Here is a 20,357-nt window from a genome sequence, read left to right as displayed (position 1 = left end):
GTTTATTTACTAATTTACATGTGAAAACAATGATCCTACACATGTGTAGGTACACAAGTACAAGAGGAAAAAAAACGAAAATTAAAAAGTCGTTAAAAGTATATCGAATTGGATCTCTAATGAAAGATGACGAAATTTTAAGACTACCCATGCTTTTTGTTTCGTCTAACGATTTACGGTTTGTGAGATAAAATATTTTGAATGATTTGGGTGAATTTTATTATTTAATTGAAGAGAAAGAAAGAGAGAAAAAATGTGTGGTCTTCTTGAGTTATTTTTTATTTATGGGTTTCTTAAATAAACCTTCCTCTATATCCAATTGCCGATCAACTAACACATTTTAACAAGTGTATAACATAATCTATTACTACTCGTATTAACTAAGCAAAGATTGACATGTATGAGTATGTGATAGGATTATGAGTTCAATACATATCCTATCTACCAGAAAAACGGATATTCTTTGTGACGTTTTTTTTTTTTTCATGTGACATGGTTTTTGATATGAAATACAGAGTACTTAATAAAATAATTTGTGCATAGCTAAATTTTATTAGTCACTTATCAATATCTGTTAATCTATTGATTCTCCCGCCACACCTTATCAGCCAATTTTGACTTATTAGAACCTTCGATGACTTCTGGAGATGTAGGATTAATCAAACTAAGTCAATAGTGTGTATATGTATATAAACAATAATTGTCATTTGCCAAATATACAGACAACATAACTTCCAAGAATTGAAAGAATAACCAGCCCAGCCATCATGATGGCTTGGACCATGATCAATGCCATTCATCAGGTGCATTGTTGTGCTCATCAGAAGCCAACATCAGTTACTACTACTCTTGATCAATTTAAAAGCCAACTCTTATCATCTATTCAGGTAATTCTAATATCTCACTCTTTCTGTATTTGATCAAACTTTAAGACAAACAATATAAGTACTAATTAACATGTCGAATTTGGATGACCAGCCATTTGTGAGTAACTTGCACAAGATTTCGATAAAATTACAAGTTCCCGGGGGCATGATCAAGAAAACTTCTACAGAATTACTAGACGCTTGTACGGATTCTGTGTTCCAGTTTATGGACCATCCGTCACACCCATCTCAGGTAATATATACTGTAATAGCCCGCTCTCACATCGAAAAGTTCAACAAATATTGGTGATTGGGGACTTAACTATATACTCTTTTTATATATATTCTGAACAAAGAGTAACTTTGGTCCCGTGGAAGAGATGGGAGAACCCGTCAATGTCAATGATATACAAGGAACGATTCCAAATGGTTTTACGGAGGGTGTTTACATAAGAAATGGTATGTAATTAAAACACAATTTGTACATTTGTGTTTGTTTAGTATGTAGAAGTATTATTGATTTTATGTACTTCAAATATGAAGGTCCGAATCCTCTATTTGGAGGGCTTAAGACAACAAAATCGATTTTTGGAAGATCAAGTCACATTTGGGTAGAAGGGGAAGGAATGCTTCATGCTATATATTTCAAGAAAGAAACTGATGGTAGATGGACTGTTTCTTACAACAATAAGCATGTAGAAACTGATACATTCAAGATGGAGAAACAACGAAACAAGCCTTCTTTTCTTCCTGCCATTGAAGGCGATTCTCCTGCTATTTTATCAGCTTATTTGCTCAATTTGGTATGTTTCTTGGCCTAATTCAAAGCAGCACTGGTTTCAAAATTGGGCTAACACTTTGGTGCAAACTTTTTTTAAAATAAATAAAAAAAAAAGCCTATCATTAGAAATGATCTTTTTAAATGAATTGCATGCTTAGATGAGATTCGGAACAGTCAACAAATTGCTAAGCAATACAAGTGTTTTTGAGCATTCGGGAAAGGTTTATTCATCAGCCGAGAACCATAAGCCTCAAGAGATAAACATTAGAACACTCAAAACATTAGGTAACTGGGACGTTGATAAATCTTGGAATCGGCCATTTACAGCACACCCAAAGGTGAAAAATGCTCTTCAAGATCCAAACTTGACATATAAATCATCAACTCATTCTTAGTATCTAAAACTTAAACAACATGTTTTGTGCCAGTAGAAAGCTCCAGGATCTGGGGAGCTTGTTATGATGGGTGTAAACGCAATCAAACCTTTCTTTGAGATTGGCATCATTTCAGGTTCTTGAATCACTTTTTTTAAAAATTTTTTTGGCTTATACTTACATTTTGTTTAAATAAGCATTCATGATATAGATCAATAATCTCTATGCAGCTGATGGAAACAAACTGGTTCACAAAGCAGATCTAAAATTTGAAAGGTGTAGCCTTTGCCATGATATTGGAGTTACAATGAGGTATATTTCACGATAATAAATTTTTTATAGCCTCCAATTTATTTGAATCTAATTAAAGTATATGTATAACCTTTTGCAGATACAATGTTATACTTGATTTCCCATTGACTATAGACTTATTACGACTTGTAAATGGAGGCCCGTAAGTGTCATTATTTACTGTAAAGTTTCTCATATATATATATATATATATATATATATGTTGACTGATTATAATTAGTTGATCATGTAAATTTGGTTATAACTATTTGCAGATTAATAAAATATAATAAAGAGGGATACGCGAGAATTGGGGTGATGCCACGCTATGGTGATGGAGACAGCGTTAAGTGGTTCCAAGTGAAAACATGTTGTGTGTTTCATCTCATTAATACTTACGAAGACGGCGATGAGGTTAGGACTAATTCATCCTGTTTCAGTTTTGTACTTAAGTCTCTGGATTCTTGTTTATAAGATTGAATTGATTATTCAAGTTGTATAATATAATGTAGCCCTTTTATAATAATATTTAGAAAATTGAACATGAAAAATGGACATAATGATTAAGTGTTTACAGGACCCCTTCAACACTAATATAACTCATTGATTGTTAACTTAAATACATGAATCATAATTAACAGGTAATCATGTGGGCATGTAGAGCTAAGAACTCGATTATACCAGGACCAGATATCGGGTTGAATAAGTTTGAGTGGTTTTCAAGACGTTTCAAGCAAGAATGTGACACAGATTTCAGTGCAGATGAATCATTCATCTCACAGGCTTATGAATGGAGATTAAATATGAAGACTGGAGAGGTGAAGGAACGATATCTCACAGGAAAATCACATTCAATAGATTTCCCAATGGTCAATGAAAATTTTGTGGGTCTTAAAAACAAATATGGGTATGCCCAAACTGTTGATTTGGACGCGAGCTCAATTTCAGGCATGGCTAAATATGGAGGACTTGTGAAACTGCATTTGGAAGACACAAAACAGCAAGATTATGTAAAAACGGAGTACCATAAATTTCCACCAAACACATTTTGCACAGGTTCTGCATTTGTGGCAAAATCTGGAGGTCTAGAAGAAGATGATGGTTGGCTGATTGCCTTTGTACATGATGAGCAATTGGATATATCTCGGGTAAGGTTTTATTAATTACTCTTATTTATTTTAACTAGAAGGGAATACTACTAGTACGTAGTGATCGATTAAAATATATAATCAGTGGTTTGGAAATTTGGTTTTTCAGGCTATTATAGTAGATGCAAAGAAGTTTACAAGTGAGCCGGTCGCGATTATCACATTGCCACATCGAGTGCCTTATGGTTTTCATGGAGCGTTCATCCCATTAACCTTGTGATGGATGATAGTATAGTAATTATGAACAGATCAATGTACACACACAGTGTTGAAAAAGTAGTCCGTGTTAATATGGGACTTAGAATTTCCCTGTTCAGATCTTGTATTTCGATCATGTATTTTTATACAAGAAGAAGTCGTCATCAGAATGTTTCAATAGGCAAATGATGAGGAAAAAAAAAACACCTTTTCAAGTGAGAATATGGTCTTGTAGAGTAAAAAAACCTTTAACTTAACATATGACTTTTTTCTATATATCAATGTCTGGGGCAGAGACAATACTTTCATACATAAGATTTGGGTCGATAGTCAACAAATTCTTCCTTACCAAAACCTCCTAATATCTCATGATCCCTTCCCGTTAAATGAGTTAAGCATAGTTCGATCATTAAAAACTAGACCTGGCAACTCTTACCCATATTTACAAATTTGGGCAACTTTCGTTAAAATTCTTTTCTCTTTGGGTTTGATTGGGTGAAGAATAAAACTCATAACGGGTTCAAATGGTATTTCAACCATTTTGACCCGCACCCGTTTCTACCCGTTACCCAAACCCGCCCGCCCCGCCCATTTTGTCAGGCCTATTCAACACGTATACTGAAGCTTTGTAATCTAACACTGCACCCACTATGATTTTTCATCTTTCAGTTAGACTCCAACATTCAAACAGTTTTGTCAACATATATAAACTCGTCATGACAAATTTCAGTTTCATTAGTCTCATCTTTATCAACCTTCTTTTCGTCATGACAGATATCAGTTTCATTAGTCTCATCACAAATTCTTCATGTAACTAATTAATGAATCTGCATTTGGCATTTCTCCTCGCAATATATAGTAGCATTCGGTTTAACTTGATCTTCTCTTACGCGAGACTTTTTCAGTGTTTCTTTACGTTCGAGAAATAATATCATCAGTACTCAGGGTCATTCTCTTTTTATGTGACAACACGTTTTAAGCACATTTCTTGATGAATTTTAGATTTAACAATTACAAAATTACAACTCTCACTGTTTCGCCTATTTATGAATCCTTTCATTGCATTATAAATGTAACTACTAAAGCTTTTAATGATACAATGCCATATATATATTTTTTTTTATCTTTATTTAGATGGAAAAGTAGTTTGACTTTTAATGTTTATTTTTTCTACAGTACTCGTATAATTTTGACCATACATATTATTGTTTGTGTTGTATTGTTCCTCAAGAAAATTATATCAATAAAAATACATTTAAAACTCAATTTATTCATATAATTTACATCAACTATTATACAACACAACCAAAAATATTCATGGTCAAAGTTGGAAATAAAAGACCCAGAAAGTCAACTTAAGATATTTAAAATAGGACGGGTAAAGAGTAACTTTATGAAAAGAAAGTCAACAACAAACATGTATATATCTTTTCAATGTCTGTAGCCCAAAAGTATTTAACAAAAAGCTACACTTCTGAAAGAACCTCATGAGGCATCAAAATAGTAATGTAACATCAGTACAACTGGACAAGGAGAAAGGTTTACTGCAGGTCCATAGATACTACAGTAAAAATAATAATAATAACTGAACGAAGGAAGTTCATTTGGTTCTTAGTAAACAATATAACAACTTTTGTTCCAGGGAATCGACAACTTCGGCAATGATATTCCAGAAACCACTCCTCTAACTTGAAACACCTAAGCGGCAAGAAAGGATAGTATCTGAGAGGAACTCGGAGATCCAGAAGGGTCAAGGGTGTATGTTAAAGTCTCACAGATTGGATTACTTGAGACGGCCGGGTATCCATTGTTTCCTACATATACAGAGCCGGTGCAGTCTTATTCTTTTAGCTAGATACCTTTCCATGTTCTTTGTTGTTTCTTAGAGCTATTAAATACTTACATGTCCAAGGGTAAGTCCGCCAATGTTTATGTATATAGGAAAATCTATATATATATATATATACACACACATAGTTACGTACATACAGTTATCAAAAGTAAATAAGGTCTCACGAACTAGCCACGGTGGCTTGCAGCAGAACCATATTTCAGGTGAAATGTGGTGTTCAAAAGCCTTCAGTCACCTCCTTTGATCAGTTAAAACACCAACTTTTGTCAAGTTTCCAGGTTATTTTCTGTTTCTCTTTCGTGATGATCTCACATTTTCACTATCTACAATAAAGCCTAATGATAATATGATATCGAATATCAACCTAGCTACAGCCATTCATGGGTGGCTTGCAGAATATACGCTTAACGTTACAATTTCCCCGTGCTATTATCAAGAATGCGTCAATGGATTTATTAGACGCTTTAACGAATTCAGTGTTATGTTATATCGATCACCCGAACGCTCCCATCTCAGGTAATAGAGGTATATTGTTTGTATACACTGCATACTAATCAATAATGTATGCACATCACAAGTCAATCATTTTTCTTTTCTTCATTCATGAGAAATATCATCAACATGGGCTTAAAATTTTTAATATAATAATGTGATCATAGGCTATGTTTGGCACAAGCTTTTCAAAACCGTTTCAGGAGCTTTAGCTTTTCATTTTAAACTAAAAACTCTTATAATTTAAAAAACTTTGCTTGGTTGGAAAAGCTTTAAGCTTTTAAGCTCGGTGAAAAGCTCTTTTATGAAACGTTGTTGATACTAACGTTTGAACAAAAGCTCCAAGCTTTTCGTATAATAGTTATATAAATTTAACATGTTCTCACTCTACCAGTTTATAGTTTAATATACCAAAAATTTGTATAGATTGTACATAAACTGATAATGGTTATGGAATGTCGCTGTCATTCATATATATGTCAAAGTTTAGGTATGAAAATTTTTTTACTCTCTTTTATATATGCAAGTTAAGTTGGTATTTTATCTATATATACATACAAAAAAATGTTTTTTTTAAATATATTTTTTATATTTATTTTATATTTTATTACAGCTACAACTAGCGTGTCAAACACCACTAAAAATAATAGCTCATGCTAACAACTTTGATGAAAAGCTACAACTTATAGCTCTAATTAAAAGTTACAGCTAACAGCTACAACTACTTTTGCCAAACATACCCATAGAGTAACTTTTGTCCGGTGGAAGAGATAGGAGAAGCCATTCATGTTAACGATGTACAAGGAATCATTCCGAATGGTTTTCCAGAGGGTGTTTACGTAAGAAATGGTAAGGAATGGCCAGAAACAGTTATGTTCTTTCTGTATTTGGTTTAAGTGTACTAACAATTACTGTTCAAAACTTTAAAGGTTCAAATCCTGTTTTTGGAGGGTTTAAGACAGCGAAATCGATATTTGGGAAATCAAGTCACATATCGGTAGAAGGAGAAGGAATGATTCATGCTTTGTACTTGAAGAGAGAAAGTGATGGTAAATGGAGAGTTTCCTATAACAATAAGTATGTCGAAACAGATACATTCAAGATGGAGAAACAAAGAGACAAACCTGCCTTTCTTCCTCCCATTGAAGGCAACTATCCTGCTGTTTTATCAGCTATTTTTCTCAACTTGGTAAGTTTTTACGCCTAATTCCCAGCATCGGTTCCAAGTATTGAACGATCTTTATTTGCTTTTTCATTGAAATGCATGTATATATTCCACACAATCTACAAATATTTACAATTTGTCTACCATGAGACCAAACCCACAACCTCTTGGTTAACAAGTCACCTCACAGTCCGGTCATGGCCCTCTGGTATTCAACGATCTTTTTGATGATATATTTGTGCAGATGAGATTTGGGACACCCAACAAACTGTTCAGCAATACTAGTGTTTTTGTGCACGCGGGTAAATTTTACTCAACTTCTGAGGACCATATGCCTCAAGAGATTGACATTCAAACACTAAATACGCTTGGAAACTCGGATATCAATGGATCTTGGAACCGAACATTTACAGCACACCCGAAGGTGAAAGTTTGTCAACAGATAAATAACTATACACTTCTGTTCACGGTATAGCTTAAAGTACATTTTTTTAAACAAATAGAAAGCTCCAGGTTCCAGGGAGCTTGTAATGATATATGGGTGTAAACGCACCAAAAACTTTTTTTTAAGATTGGTATCATCTCAGGTACTTAAAGTCATTTTTTTTGGTTTATAGTTCCATTTTGTACTTGTTTTTACAATGTTGATTTCTATGCAGCCGATGGAAGTAAACTAGTTCACAAAGCAGATTTTAAATTTGAAAGGTGTATTCTTAGCCATGAAATTGGCGTTACAATAAGGTAAAGTCTACTAGATTCAAAATGATAGTCATTTGTCTTCTAAGTTGAGTCAATATTACCTTTTGCAGATACAATGTTATACTGGATTTCCCCTTAACCATAGACTTTAAACGACTTTATCTGGAGGCCCGTAAGCATCATACCACGTTCTATAGAAGTTTTGTGAAACCTATAAGGACAACTTCTTTAGAACTTCTTCGCCATATCCTCATTTATTTTATTTTATTTTTATACCAAAAAAACACCATTCAAATAAAATACTTTTATTATTAATAACACATTACAACATTTATTTAAAAAACACCATTCAAATAAAAAAAATACATTACAACATTTATTTAAAAAACACAATTCAAATAAAAAAAACACATTAAAACATTTATTTGAAAAGTTACGATCCTAGACATAATAAAAACTTAACATTAATAAAACATCATCAACGTCGACGGTAATTTTCCGGGAGGTTCCAAACATGTTCCACTAGAGCATTGCGAAGTCGATGGTACGTCCTTCTATCACGTAACTCCCTGAAGGCCCGCATTTGCGTTGCAACCCTTTCATCCCACGTACGTGTTGTCACATTAGTTGGATCGGACAAATAATCTTCCTCAAAGTCGGATATTGCGTTACCGTTGTCTTGAACAATCATGTTGTGTAGAATAACACAAGCATACATAATACGTTTTATTTTGTTCACCGAAAACGGGCGGGCATTATGTTTAAGGATTGCCCAACGACCTTGAAGCACTCCGAAAGCTCGTTCGACATCCTTTCTTGCAGCCTCTTGATAGCGTTTGAACTTTCCACTCTTTGGATCCATCGGGGATTTAAAAGACTTGACTAGTGTCACCCATTCCGGATAAATACCGTCAGCTAGATAATATCCCTTGGTAAACTCTTCACCGTTAACAGTATATTGGAGTGCAGGAGCCCTACCTTGGAGCAAATCTTTGAACAAATCTGATTCATTAAGGACGTTGATGTCGTTGTTCGAACCTGCGGGGCCAAAGTAAGCATGCCAAATCCACAAATCATACGAAGCTATTGCTTTAAGCATGATCGCTGGATGTCCTTTGTCGCCTCGTGTGTACTGCCCTTGCCAAGCCACCGGACAATTTCTCCAACCCCAATGCATACAATCAATAATACCAAGCATACCAGGAAAACCATGTATCTGTTCATGCTTACTTACCAAACGTTGGACATCTTCACTTGTCGGCCTTCTCAAGTACTCATTCTGATATAAATAATAAACACACTTACAAAAGTTATTTAAACATTCCATTCAAGTCGCACGACCCATATGCAAGAACTCATCTAGTTGGTCGGGATTAGCACCATATGCCAGTTGACGTATGGCGGAAGTACATTTTTGGAAAATGTTGAAACCATGCCTACCAGAGCAATTGGTTTGATTTTTTTGAAAAAACTGAAAGTGTTTGGGTAGGGGTTCGATGGCGCTAAAGCTGTGTATAGCTTGGCATATGCGGATAAACATATGTTTGCGCATTCGAAATCTTCGTCGGAAATAATCGACCGGGAACGTTGGTGCATCGGAAAAGTAATTATTCCATAAACGTGCCACGGATCCGGCATGATCTCGTGATAAAACCCTTCTGGTTCTAGGAACACGTGAACCAAACGCGTTATCGTTTGATTCTTCTTCGTTACAAAGATCAAAACGACGTATGCAATCTCTTGTTAAATAGCGTGTTTATTTGTGTAGCGGTGTTGCAAAGGAAATTGAATTCATCACTTGCTGATGAACTAGACATAATTTGGGTGGTGTTTGAAATGAAATGTTTATGTAAAATGAAATGAGAAGTTTGTTTGATGAATTGTTTGTGTGTTAAAATGAGAATAAAGTTAGTGTTTAAATAAGAAAAGAAAAAATTACCGTTACAAAAAAAACAAAAATCAAACGGCTAATAGGGTCCCACTTTTGAACGTCTTCGAACTTCTTCCCCAAGAACAATCCGGAGGACACTAACGCTTGGACGATCACGGCCTATAGCCGTCCGCGTCTTGGGCCTTCAAAGACGCTCGGGAGAAGTTGTTATAAGCACCGCCCTAATAATTATCTGAAAATTCGGGCTTTCAGGTTATTATAACTAGTAGATGCTAAGAAGTTTACAAGTGAGCCAGTTGCGATTATCACATTGCCAAGTCGAGTGCCGTGTGGTTTTCATGGAGCTTTTATGCGGATAAGTCTATAACGATTGTTACTAAATATACATCGATGTATGGATAATGTGTTGATAATTAGTAATTAGTTTGTGTGTAATGTGTATACATGACTTGCAGCTCTCCTGTCCATATCTTATATTTTGTAGTACGAGTTACCAATTACCAACTACTAATGTCACACAATATACAGTATACTACGTACAAAATTCCAATTGGGCATATTCGATTTCTATATAGAGCAACAAAATTTCAAATTTTTGAATCTCAGAAAAGACATTAATATCAGATGTCCATAAATTATTCTGTTTGATAATTTTAGCTTCTCGCTATTCATCGATTAATAAAATCTTTTGAATATTAAAAAATATATATATATATATATATATATATATATATAAAAATTCATACTCCGTATTACGGAATATTTCACTATTTTGGAAGGAAGGACAATTCATGTGCTTTTTTATAAATAGTAAGTTTTGAAAAACACAAGTGCACCTTTTACGGAGCATTACTAATTTAATTGACTAGATGAGTACCCACGCGATGCAACGGTACCTTTGAAAAGGTGATGGTTAAATGTGTCGGTACCTTCTTGCAGTTAAACAGAGAGAGCGAGGGACACGTGAAACCAATCTTTTTGAAGGTTGATGTTAATTGCCGTCGAGATAAAACTATTTTTTATATTAGGGTTCAGGCGATAGCAAGAGAGAAGAGGATTAGAGATAGACATTGAGAAATAGATGGAAGGGTAGTACGGGAAAATCACTTAAAAGAGTGGAAGAGATATTTGTTTGTAGGAGGGTATAATAGGTATTTCAAAGGTAGAATGGTTGAAAAAAAATAGGTAGTTTGTTTTAATATGAAGTATAGATTAATACGAGTATTTAATTTAAATTATAAATATAATTGAAATTAAAAATATATTAAATCAAATTAAAAAAGCCTTCAATTATGAGCGCCTTTTACGCAAGTGCACCAAGCCATTTTATACCCTCGGTCTTATGTTTTATATAATGTCAACGTCACCCCTTGCAATGTGAAATAATGCAAAAAAGAAAAGATTCTTTTGTTACATTGATCACAATTTGCATGTTTAATTAATATTCGTAGAAAAGGTTATCTTCCACTGTTATGAACAAAATCTTTATAAGTTATTTCTACTTCAAAATTTAAGAGTTAACAACCATGACCAATATTTTATTTTCTTTTCTTTTGCCGACAACACTAATAAATAATACAACTTCAAACAAATAAAATTTTAAGTAGAAATGTAGCCCGGAATGGTAACGGCGGTTGGTAATGTCGGTGTGGTTATTAATATAAACTTACTTGATTTAAAAGTGGACAGTGTAGTTTTTACGGGTTGAATGATCTATGTTGTATAAAATTTCATTTAAAGTATCATAATTGTATATTTATACTAGGTGAAGATGTAATTAATTATAAAAGAGAAGAGTAGTTTGGATACTAATTTTTTTAAGAAAATGAAGGTTTATATAGGATTATAGAAGTTTAGATGATGTAGCACCATGTTTATACTATTTTTGTTTTAAACTAAATTCCATACTCATGGGATTGTCTGTGAATGAAAAAAAAGTTAAGAAAAAAATAAAACTGGTGAAAATATATACAATTAGGGCCCATTTTTTTTGGTCATTAAGTGTTAAATGTATTAAGTGGCTGAATGTATAAATAATGTCTGAAAATATTAAGTAAAAAATAGGTAAATGACGATTATTTTTATTTGTTAAGTTAATAAAAAAACATGAAATTTGACTGAATATTTTAAGTTCTTAATGATTAAGTCTATTAAATAAATAATAGAAGAACGAGGCGAAAAAGTCGTTGCTATCCTTATGACGCTTGATGCCATCCCAAATGTTTATTCTTTGTAAGATGATAATGATGATTTATCAATTACTTGCTACAACTTCGTTAAAAATAGAAAGTAAAGGGACTAAAACTGGAAACATGTATAACTTACATTAAACTAATCATTTTCCAATCAAAGCAGCCACATATATTCTCTTCTCTGCTTCTGCGCTACAAGCTTGTGTCTCACAAAACAAATCTTTCTTACTTTCTTTCTTTCTTTGTTTCAGATCATAGCTGCTGCTGCTGCTGTCTGATCTCTTACAGGTACATATTTCACAGAACACAACTATTGTTATTTTTAATTTCATCAATTCATATACTATGATTCTGTCTACCAACATTGACCAATTTAATCAACAAAGATCCGTGAGAAAATTTCCGACATATTATTTTTCCTTCTGTTATACTTAATACTGTTGATGTTTTTTTTTTATAAAAGATTTATCATGTTTTTCAGGTTTTTAATCTTGGTAGGGTCTTAAAAATCTAATGCACCCATTATTCTAAATTCCTTTGATGCAGTATTAAGAATGTACTCGACTGTACATTTTTTATTTTTTATTTTTAATTTTGTGTGTTTAGCACTTACTAACTTTGAACACTTATTGTATGTTATGTCATCACCACATCATCATAATACTTGTAGAATATATTAAGAATACTAAAAATTTTGGAACATACAATTGGACATTTTTTGTTTGGTACCAGGAAGGGAATCGTGGCACAAACTTTTTAACACTAGATTTATATTTGTGCAATGTAACATTGACGACTAGATTGTTACGATTGTTAGTGGTTTATAAGGATTTTTGGCTCTTTTTAACAGTTTATAAGGATTTTTGGTTATTTATAACAGTTATAAGAGTTTTTGGCTATTTTTAACAGTTTTATGAGTTTTTTGTTAGTTTTCATTTCCCATTCAGTTGCACAAATACGTCTTTATAAGTTTCATTGCTAGGAAAATCTGTTAAAAGTTTACAGATAGCTACATTGACCGGTGTCCTATATTTCTTTGACCCGTACTACCAATTAAAAACACAATGTTTTTCAAAAGGGCCTACAATACATAGATTTAGCGAACCTATAGTCCGGGATACCCCTAACTTCAATGTAGTTCCTCTACTGTTCGTTACATACTTACATGGAACAACAAAATGTAATAGGTAAGTATATTCTTAATATTATGGGCCTAGCATGATAAATGGACTCGGGCCGAATCATGTATCATGGTGACCCGGATGGTCGGATCATAACAAAGAAAATACGATTTCCTTAAAAATGGAAAACAAATTAATGAAAAAGCCTTATTATTAAGAGGACAGGTAGCCTATAGAGTAGTTCCGTCCCTGCTTTTGATTGCATGTATTCTCTAGTGGTCATGTTAAGAAGTTAGTGTTGGTAACACTATTAGTGAATAAAAGAAGGGTGATAGATTCAAGTGGTAATCTTGCAGATGTGGTAGGTTCCCTATGTTTCACGAACCATTTATCCAACTGAATAATGACAATGGGTCACCAACTTCTGAATTTAATGGAAACAAAGAGATTGGTGTGGCTTGCAGCAGTGGTATTTGCAACGTTTATGATGCTTCAATACTTTGAGTTTCCATACGGTGATGTCATCTCATCCTTATTCTCTGCAAGCAAAACTCAAACAGGTGCAAATGGTAGCTACCCGTATGAAGCTTCATTACAGATCCCTCCAATATCTGGGGACATCACACATATTTATGCCTTGAATATGACTAAGCATAGTGATTCGAACTTACCAAAGAATATATCAGATGCTTCAAGTCCAATTCCTGCAATCATTATATCACCACCAAGATCCGCACCTCCTCCGACTTTCCCTAAAACAATTAATCCTGCACCAAGTAATCCTCCAATAGTTTTGGACGTGAACACATCTAAACCAGCTAAAGATACCTCAAAATCGGTCAAAGATTTTCAAGAACCTGAAGTATCACAGAAGGACCCTGATCAATCAGACAACAAATTATCTGCAAATGAAAGGGATATAGTGACAATCTCAGAGATGCATGATATGTTAGCTCGTAATCGAGCTTCTTCACGCTCAATGGTATTAAACTTTTTATTCAGGCCAAGTTGCTTAAAAAGTAACCAGTACTTAAGGATGATTCCAACTTTAGGTAAAGAACATTGTTTTCACCATAAAAAGTTAACTTATTTTCAAAGTTACAATTAAAGTGACTCTTGCCTTTGGACATAGAGGTCAAGGGTTTGAATTAAAGTACCTGCAAAATGGCCACAGGTCCTTCCGGAAGTAGCACCTCTACCTTTGGGTAGGGGTGAGGTTGTCTACACCTCACCTCCCCCATACCTCGTGGAAGAGGGGATTGGGTATGGTTGTTACTTACAATCGAAGTAACCTGGATACCGGGTAGACTGGTCAAATAATGACGTTACAACTGATGCTTCAGTAACTTTCATTATGTTGACTTTTTTGTTGTATGCGTCTGGAAAATGATGTAACTTACAAGATGATCTTCAATTAGTTTTTCTAAAGTACTTGGTGAAAACAATTTTTATTGCCGAAAATCAAGATCTGCCTAAACTTTGATGCATTCTTTTTAAGTGAGTTACTTACAGGTAATACTGTTTTGGTTGCTTTAATATGAATTCTTCTTTGTTTTATAGAAACCACGATGGTCTTCAGCAGTTGATCAAGAATTGCTGGATGCAAAATTGCAGATTGAGAATGCTCCTGTCAATGAAAATGATCCTAAACTTTATCCTTCTCTTTATGTTAACGTGTCAAGGTTTAAGAGGTAAGAATATGTGTTGAAAATTAGAGTAGTCATGTAATTAAAAATGGCTGTACATTAATTTTTACATATAATCATATATTTAAATCCAGGAGCTATGAATTAATGGAAAAGACCCTCAAGGTATACATTTACAAGGAGGGAGAAAGGCCTATATTTCACCAGCCACAGGCAGTGCTAAAAGGCATATATGCATCTGAAGGATGGTTCATGAAGCATATGAAAGGGAGCCAACAGTTTGTTACTAAAAATACAAACGAAGCCCACTTATTCTACTTACCTTTTAGCTCTCGAATGTTACAAGTAAAACTGTATGTTCCTGACTCGCATAGCAACAAAAACTTGGAAGAATACTTGAAGAGCTACCTCGACTTAATTGTTGGGAAATACAATTTCTGGAATCGAACCGGCGGATCTGATCATTTCTTTGTTGGTTGTCATGACTGGGTAAGATATAAGATCCTCAATGTGGCCTATGTTTTCATGTGGCGAGGAAATGGTTGGGTTGGTAATGGTTCAGAATGGTTCAGGTCCATTGACTCCCAAGTCCTAAACACTTTTTGTCCAAATTAATAACTAGTGTGTCTATATGATTCAAAAGCTATTTTAATCTATGAATAAAAATGAATTGGGTCATCGGGAGGGTTTACGTATTAATATTACACTTTGAGCGACCCGTTTGACCCACATATATCCATGAATTGACATTATGGGTGGGTTGGAATTGTTCATAAAGGGTCAAGTTCAGTGTCTCCTAAGAACATTTTTGTCTACCTAGGGAGTCTAATATAACTGAAAAAGCCATTTTTTTGCAATAGTTAGGAGGTTTTATGTATAAAAATATAAAGTTACACTTTGAGCGACATTAATGGAAAAATAAAAGCCGCCACCTTTAGTTATGTTACTTTGCATTGTTAAGAGTTCTTGAAGTGTCTTCCATCTTGTCTCGATTCCCTCTTGCATATTTAAGAGTTCTATTTTCTTCAACAAAATGCTTGTCAAATCCTGTTATTCGGATATCTGCACTGGAGTAAGTTTTCATCTGGCCATAGCAAATTGTATGATAAAGCTTCTATACTTGACATTACTGGAATGATCACAAAGTTATGGACACATTTTATCTCTAGTTCTTTACTAGTGACAATTTGAATACAATGGCTTCCAATTTATTCATTTCAGGCTCCATCCATAACAAGAACTTATATGGATACTTGCATAAGGGCTTTATGCAATTCAGATGTCAAAAGAGAAGGATTCAAATTAGGAAAAGACGTTGCTTTACCAGAAACACTTATTAGTTCACCTAAAAACCCTTCAAGACAATTTGGTGGGGAACCCGCTTCTCAACGCTCAACCCTTGCATTCTTTGCAGGTCGGATGCACGGTGACCTGCGTCCAGTTCTTTTACAACACTGGCTAAACAAAGACCCTGACATGAAAATATTCGGGAAGCTTCCAAAATCTAAACACAATAACGTATATATACAGTACATGAAGAGTAGCAAGTATTGTATATGTGCAAAGGGCTATGAAGTCAATAGTCCTAGAGTGGTGGAGGCTATTTATTATGAGTGTGTTCCAGTTATTATATCAGACAATTTTGTCCCGCCTTTATTCGAAGTTTTGAATTGGGAATCATTTGCGGTTTTTGTAAAGGAGAAAGATATACCAGATTTGAAGAACATTCTCCTTTCGATTTCAAACACGAAGTACTCGGCGATGCAGCAGAGGGTACAACAGGTACGGCGGCATTTTCTTTGGCATGTTAAGCCTGAGAAGTATGATATCTTCCATATGATACTTCATTCAATTTGGTACAACAGAGTTTTTAGAGTAAATCTTTAGGTACACAACTTTTGAGCAACAAGCATATAAAACATTGATTTACAAATTTGCATATAGAGAGCTGACTATTAAGAAATTGGTTGCCATCTATTTTTTCTCTTCATTAATATCTCATACATATATACAGATGTGCATAGATGTACCTAGTTTTATTCGCTCAGCACAAGAAATCATTATTGTAAAGCATTGTATAAATTGCATAACTTTTGATAAGTAAGAAAGTAGATTTTATTATTTACTATTTACGATATATGTTTCTTACTGTCTTGTTAGTACTTGGTTCACAACAATGTACACTTCTTTCCCCTCTTTTTTACTATCTCATTAATGGCACATTACCTCTTTCACCATTAGATTATCCTAAAACATACTACTACTATTAATGACATTTTTTTCTTTTCTTTCTCAAATATATTATCATTTCTAATCATTTAAACACAGAAACTAAAACACACGTTTAACAATACAAGTCAATAATATTTTCTATTGGTAATAAAAAATAATTTTAAGTATATAAACTGAAAAATCAATTTGAAATAACCTAAAAGAAAAGAAACAAAAAAAAATGCTTGCCACCTATAATACCCTTACACGGTTACACCATATATCCTAAGCTCTTAAAATTTCTACATTGCCTGGTTATTATCAATTTGTTTCCATCAATAACCTACACTACTAACTACACCGTATTTAGTTGTATGTTATTTAAGCACTTTACTAGGTTTGTTTACTTTTAGTTCATTTTTTACTCTTGAAAAAGATGAGTCTGACTGAGGTCAGTACTGTTATATAAGATAATTGACCTGTGCCCATACCTGCAGCCAGGAGATTTTGGATAGCAATTTAACATAGACGTTGGCAAGTTGCAGGAACATTTCTGAGTCTGCAATTTTCCATTGAGAGGGACCGCAGAGACTGTTGACTTTTATAACGAAAAAGTTTTACCTATGCAAACATGTCACATGATTTCTCCCAAAAAAAACTTTTTGCTGTCCCTTCCGCCTTTCATTTTCAGATTCTCACTATATCTCAAAGTCAATAATTGGTGGTACTTCCATAAGACAAAAACTCCTTTTTGTAGCAAAATTGATGGCTATATTTAGAAGATAGTAGCTATTCAATTTCAATATATTTGATTAATAGTTACATATATATAATGATCCTGTTTTTTGTAAACACTGGTTAACAAACAGCAATTAAAACCCAAGTTAATATGGCTAAGTAAGACAAGAGTGGTAATTTTCAGTACTAAATTTTTAGAGGGCCTTTTACATAGCGGTATTGAGTGTTATCTATCAACTAATAGGTTGTAGGTTTAAGTCCTTAAGATAACCCGGCATACATTTTAATGAAATATTTCACCTTAAAATCAAATTTGTTGTTCATACACAAGTATATATGGAAGTAGATTTATTATCAACAAGTCGATTTCCTAATATCTGGTTTATACAGAATCGATCTGTTTGCATTTTAACTTATGTTGATTACTGCATTTTAAATTTCGAATTATCATATATCAGCTAATAAATTCTATATTATGTATCCTGATACTATTGAACATGTGATGACTTATCATATCTTGGTTATGATCGATCCGAGTCATCGACAAATTATTAACATGATACTAAATGACACGAAAGCGAAAGCTGCAAGTGTCACAAACAAAACAATTTACTTGTTGCGTATATATAGTACTGATCATCATTAATTTCATTTCATGTAGATTACCCGACACCACAGATGTTTTGAGGCCGTGAATTCAAGTCGTCCCATCGCGTCCCAGAAGGTAAAAAGGCAACTAATGCAGGTGATAAAACTGCCATGTCTGCGACTTCTAGCAAGTTGTATTATGAGGCCATATGATTGGCAACAAATTGATTTAATCCTGTGGAGCATGATCCCAGCTATTTTAGATATTTTGAAAAAGACCATACATTAATATCCACACTATTCCTTAAATAAAAAAATAAGCAAAATCCAAAACACCCCTAATTAACAGGGTTGTAAGACCTGTCACCTGTGTCATCGATGGAATTTTCGGCTCAAATTCTTGGGTTCCCGCGTTCTTATTGACATCTCCAAATTCTCGCCTCACGTTCTCACACGTTCTCAGAATTCTAACGTCACTGAGCAGTTCTCAGCCGTTCTCCACAGAACGTGAGAATTTGAGCGGTGGTGGGGCCATGCGAGGAATTTAGTTTTTTTTTTCTCTTTTTCAACTAACTTATCTATATATACATATACATAATATACCATTCATCTTCACTTACACTTAAACAATCTTTTAACCAAAACACACTTTAACACCCAAATGGATCCATCTTCAATTTGGTTGGTGTCAAGTAATGTTTTAAATATTTAGGAATCATAATATCTTTTATTATTATTATTATTATTATTATTATTATTATTATTATTATTATTATTATTATTATTATTATTATTTTCTTGTATTTTTTTTAGGTTGTATTTTTTTTCTTGTAATGTTTTTTATGTAATCTAATGTTATTTTTTTTAGTTTTTTGTTATATTAAATGATTATAATGTGGCGATGATGTGACTGAGAGAATTTGAGAATTTGGTGAGAATAGGAGTATTATTGTTAGGGTGAAATTCTGAAAGTGAAAAATGATGTGACGCTGATGTGGCAATCAAAATGTGAGAATTTATGTTCCTTATCGACTGAGGCCTAAAAATGTAGATTGGGGGCGTTTTCGGATAGTAAATTTGGCCATCCGAAAGCTGAACACAAAATTTGGATATCCAAAAATCATTTTATCCAAAAATTCTTACTAGGATAACTTGGACTGGATTTTCGGTTTTATTAGATCACGACTTCAGATCTTTTGAACACCCCTAGACTATAGATTTGTAGTTAAAGTCTTAAAGACAAAGTCATCTTGTTGCTTTGAATATCTAAAAACTTTAGCAAAAATTTACTTATCGGGATAAAAATGTATATCTAATCAAATATTGTCTTTGTAAATTATATATTATTGTCATTTGGTATATGTGTTGAATTAAAAAAGAAAATGCTTGGGAAATAGATTTGTGGGATGACTTGCTACTCACATAGGTCGTCGTCAACACGTTGAAGAATGAAGACTCAATAAGACCTCAGCAAGAATGATTCAAGATAAATTATGTTATTCATCACCCAATTTGTAAGTCACATATGAGCCAAAAAAAAAGTAATTGGTCCCAAAGGGTCACATAACTTACAGGTCATATGACTTACTTTATTTTTTTTGAAAAAAATCCAAGTCTATTTAAAGTTGTACACGGTTTTCTCTTTCACCCAGACTGGAAAACAAGTAAGGAGTTATTTCAGTTGCATCGGTTGCAAAGATCTTCACCAATAAATGATAAACATTCCACACTTCAACATCCTCATTTTCCTCTCCAAACAACACTTGTGACGATAATTCTCCTTGTTGGTCTGCAATTCTAAGTGTAATTTCTTATAATTTAAATTTTACATATGTTGTAATTTTTATAAAACCAATCAGAGTTCAAATAGGTCTAGACTCCATTTAAGCTTAGTATTCGATCATTTGCTGTATTGAGAATCTAATATACTATTGCTTAAACTCTTGTCTATTTACTTTTATGTCATGTACTTAGTTTTTGTTTATATGGAAATATCAATAATTATACCACATGTCGTTTCAAGAACACATCAATCATGTTTTAGTTTATTAGTAGATTGTATGTATTATATAAATTTGATGTATAATATGAAAATAAATTACTT

The 20,357-nt window shown here is 33.5% G+C and overlaps 3 protein-coding genes and 1 pseudogene across 4 annotated transcripts; 3 read left to right on the top strand and 1 right to left on the bottom strand.

The window, feature by feature from the left end:
• The first annotated feature begins 727 nt into the window (after positions 1-727).
• On the top strand, positions 728-3,812 carry LOC122585752 (carotenoid 9,10(9',10')-cleavage dioxygenase 1-like). Its single transcript, XM_043757879.1, has 11 exons — positions 728-887; positions 979-1,119; positions 1,223-1,325; positions 1,410-1,669; positions 1,806-1,985; positions 2,079-2,157; positions 2,252-2,333; positions 2,413-2,475; positions 2,588-2,726; positions 2,954-3,460; positions 3,570-3,812. The coding sequence occupies exons 1-11, from the start codon at positions 768-770 to the stop codon at positions 3,678-3,680; spliced, it is 1,785 nt and encodes a 594-aa protein (XP_043613814.1). The 5' UTR covers positions 728-767; the 3' UTR covers positions 3,681-3,812.
• Positions 3,813-5,890: 2,078 nt separating this feature from the next.
• On the top strand, positions 5,891-8,098 carry LOC122594897 (annotated as a pseudogene).
• A 246-nt stretch (positions 8,099-8,344) lies between these two features.
• LOC122594885 lies at positions 8,345-9,504 on the bottom strand. Its single transcript, XM_043767188.1, has 3 exons — positions 9,247-9,504; positions 8,946-9,145; positions 8,345-8,840 (listed from the first exon to the last, which is right to left on the bottom strand). Exons 1-3 carry the CDS (start codon positions 9,502-9,504, stop codon positions 8,345-8,347), a joined length of 954 nt encoding a protein of 317 aa, XP_043623123.1.
• Positions 9,505-12,147: 2,643 nt separating this feature from the next.
• On the top strand, positions 12,148-16,851 carry LOC122585773 (probable glycosyltransferase At5g03795). Of its 2 annotated transcripts, XM_043757896.1 has the most exons (5): positions 12,148-12,237; positions 13,427-14,052; positions 14,631-14,761; positions 14,851-15,205; positions 15,938-16,851. In XM_043757896.1, the coding sequence occupies exons 2-5, from the start codon at positions 13,474-13,476 to the stop codon at positions 16,601-16,603; spliced, it is 1,731 nt and encodes a 576-aa protein (XP_043613831.1). In that variant the 5' UTR covers positions 12,148-12,237; positions 13,427-13,473; the 3' UTR covers positions 16,604-16,851. The 2 variants fall into 2 exon arrangements, with proteins under 2 accessions (XP_043613831.1, XP_043613832.1); XM_043757897.1 differs by lacking the exon at positions 12,148-12,237 and having other exon boundaries at positions 13,425-14,052.
• Positions 16,852-20,357: the final 3,506 nt, after the last annotated feature.

This window comes from Erigeron canadensis, chromosome 1 (assembly GCF_010389155.1).
Source record: "Erigeron canadensis isolate Cc75 chromosome 1, C_canadensis_v1, whole genome shotgun sequence".
NCBI lineage: Eukaryota > Viridiplantae > Streptophyta > Magnoliopsida > Asterales > Asteraceae > Erigeron > Erigeron canadensis.
The sequence above is the reverse complement of the archived record's forward strand: the minus strand, read 5'-3'. Positions and strand labels throughout refer to the sequence as shown.

What these genes read in the sequence shown, in the direction of transcription:
- LOC122585752 (XM_043757879.1), top strand. Translation starts at nt 768, where the DNA reads ATGATGGCTTGGACCATGATCAATGCCATTCATCAGGTGCATTGTTGT. An exon ending in AACTCTTATCATCTATTCAG is followed by an intron (nt 888 to 978) that starts GTAATTCTAATA and finishes TTGGATGACCAG; the next exon opens with CCATTTGTGAGTAACTTGCA. An exon ending in GATATTGGAGTTACAATGAG is followed by an intron (nt 2,334 to 2,412) that starts GTATATTTCACG and finishes AACCTTTTGCAG; the next exon opens with ATACAATGTTATACTTGATT.
- LOC122594885 (XM_043767188.1), bottom strand. Translation starts at nt 9,504, where the DNA reads ATGCCGGATCCGTGGCACGTTTATGGAATAATTACTTTTCCGATGCAC. An exon ending in CATACGTCAACTGGCATATG is followed by an intron (nt 9,146 to 9,246) that starts GTGCTAATCCCG and finishes TATTTATATCAG; the next exon opens with AATGAGTACTTGAGAAGGCC. An exon ending in ATGCTTAAAGCAATAGCTTC is followed by an intron (nt 8,841 to 8,945) that starts GTATGATTTGTG and finishes GCTCCAAGGTAG; the next exon opens with GGCTCCTGCACTCCAATATA.
- LOC122585773 (XM_043757896.1), top strand. Translation starts at nt 13,474, where the DNA reads ATGACAATGGGTCACCAACTTCTGAATTTAATGGAAACAAAGAGATTG. An exon ending in GAGCTTCTTCACGCTCAATG is followed by an intron (nt 14,053 to 14,630) that starts GTATTAAACTTT and finishes TTTGTTTTATAG; the next exon opens with AAACCACGATGGTCTTCAGC. An exon ending in TTGTTGGTTGTCATGACTGG is followed by an intron (nt 15,206 to 15,937) that starts GTAAGATATAAG and finishes TATTCATTTCAG; the next exon opens with GCTCCATCCATAACAAGAAC.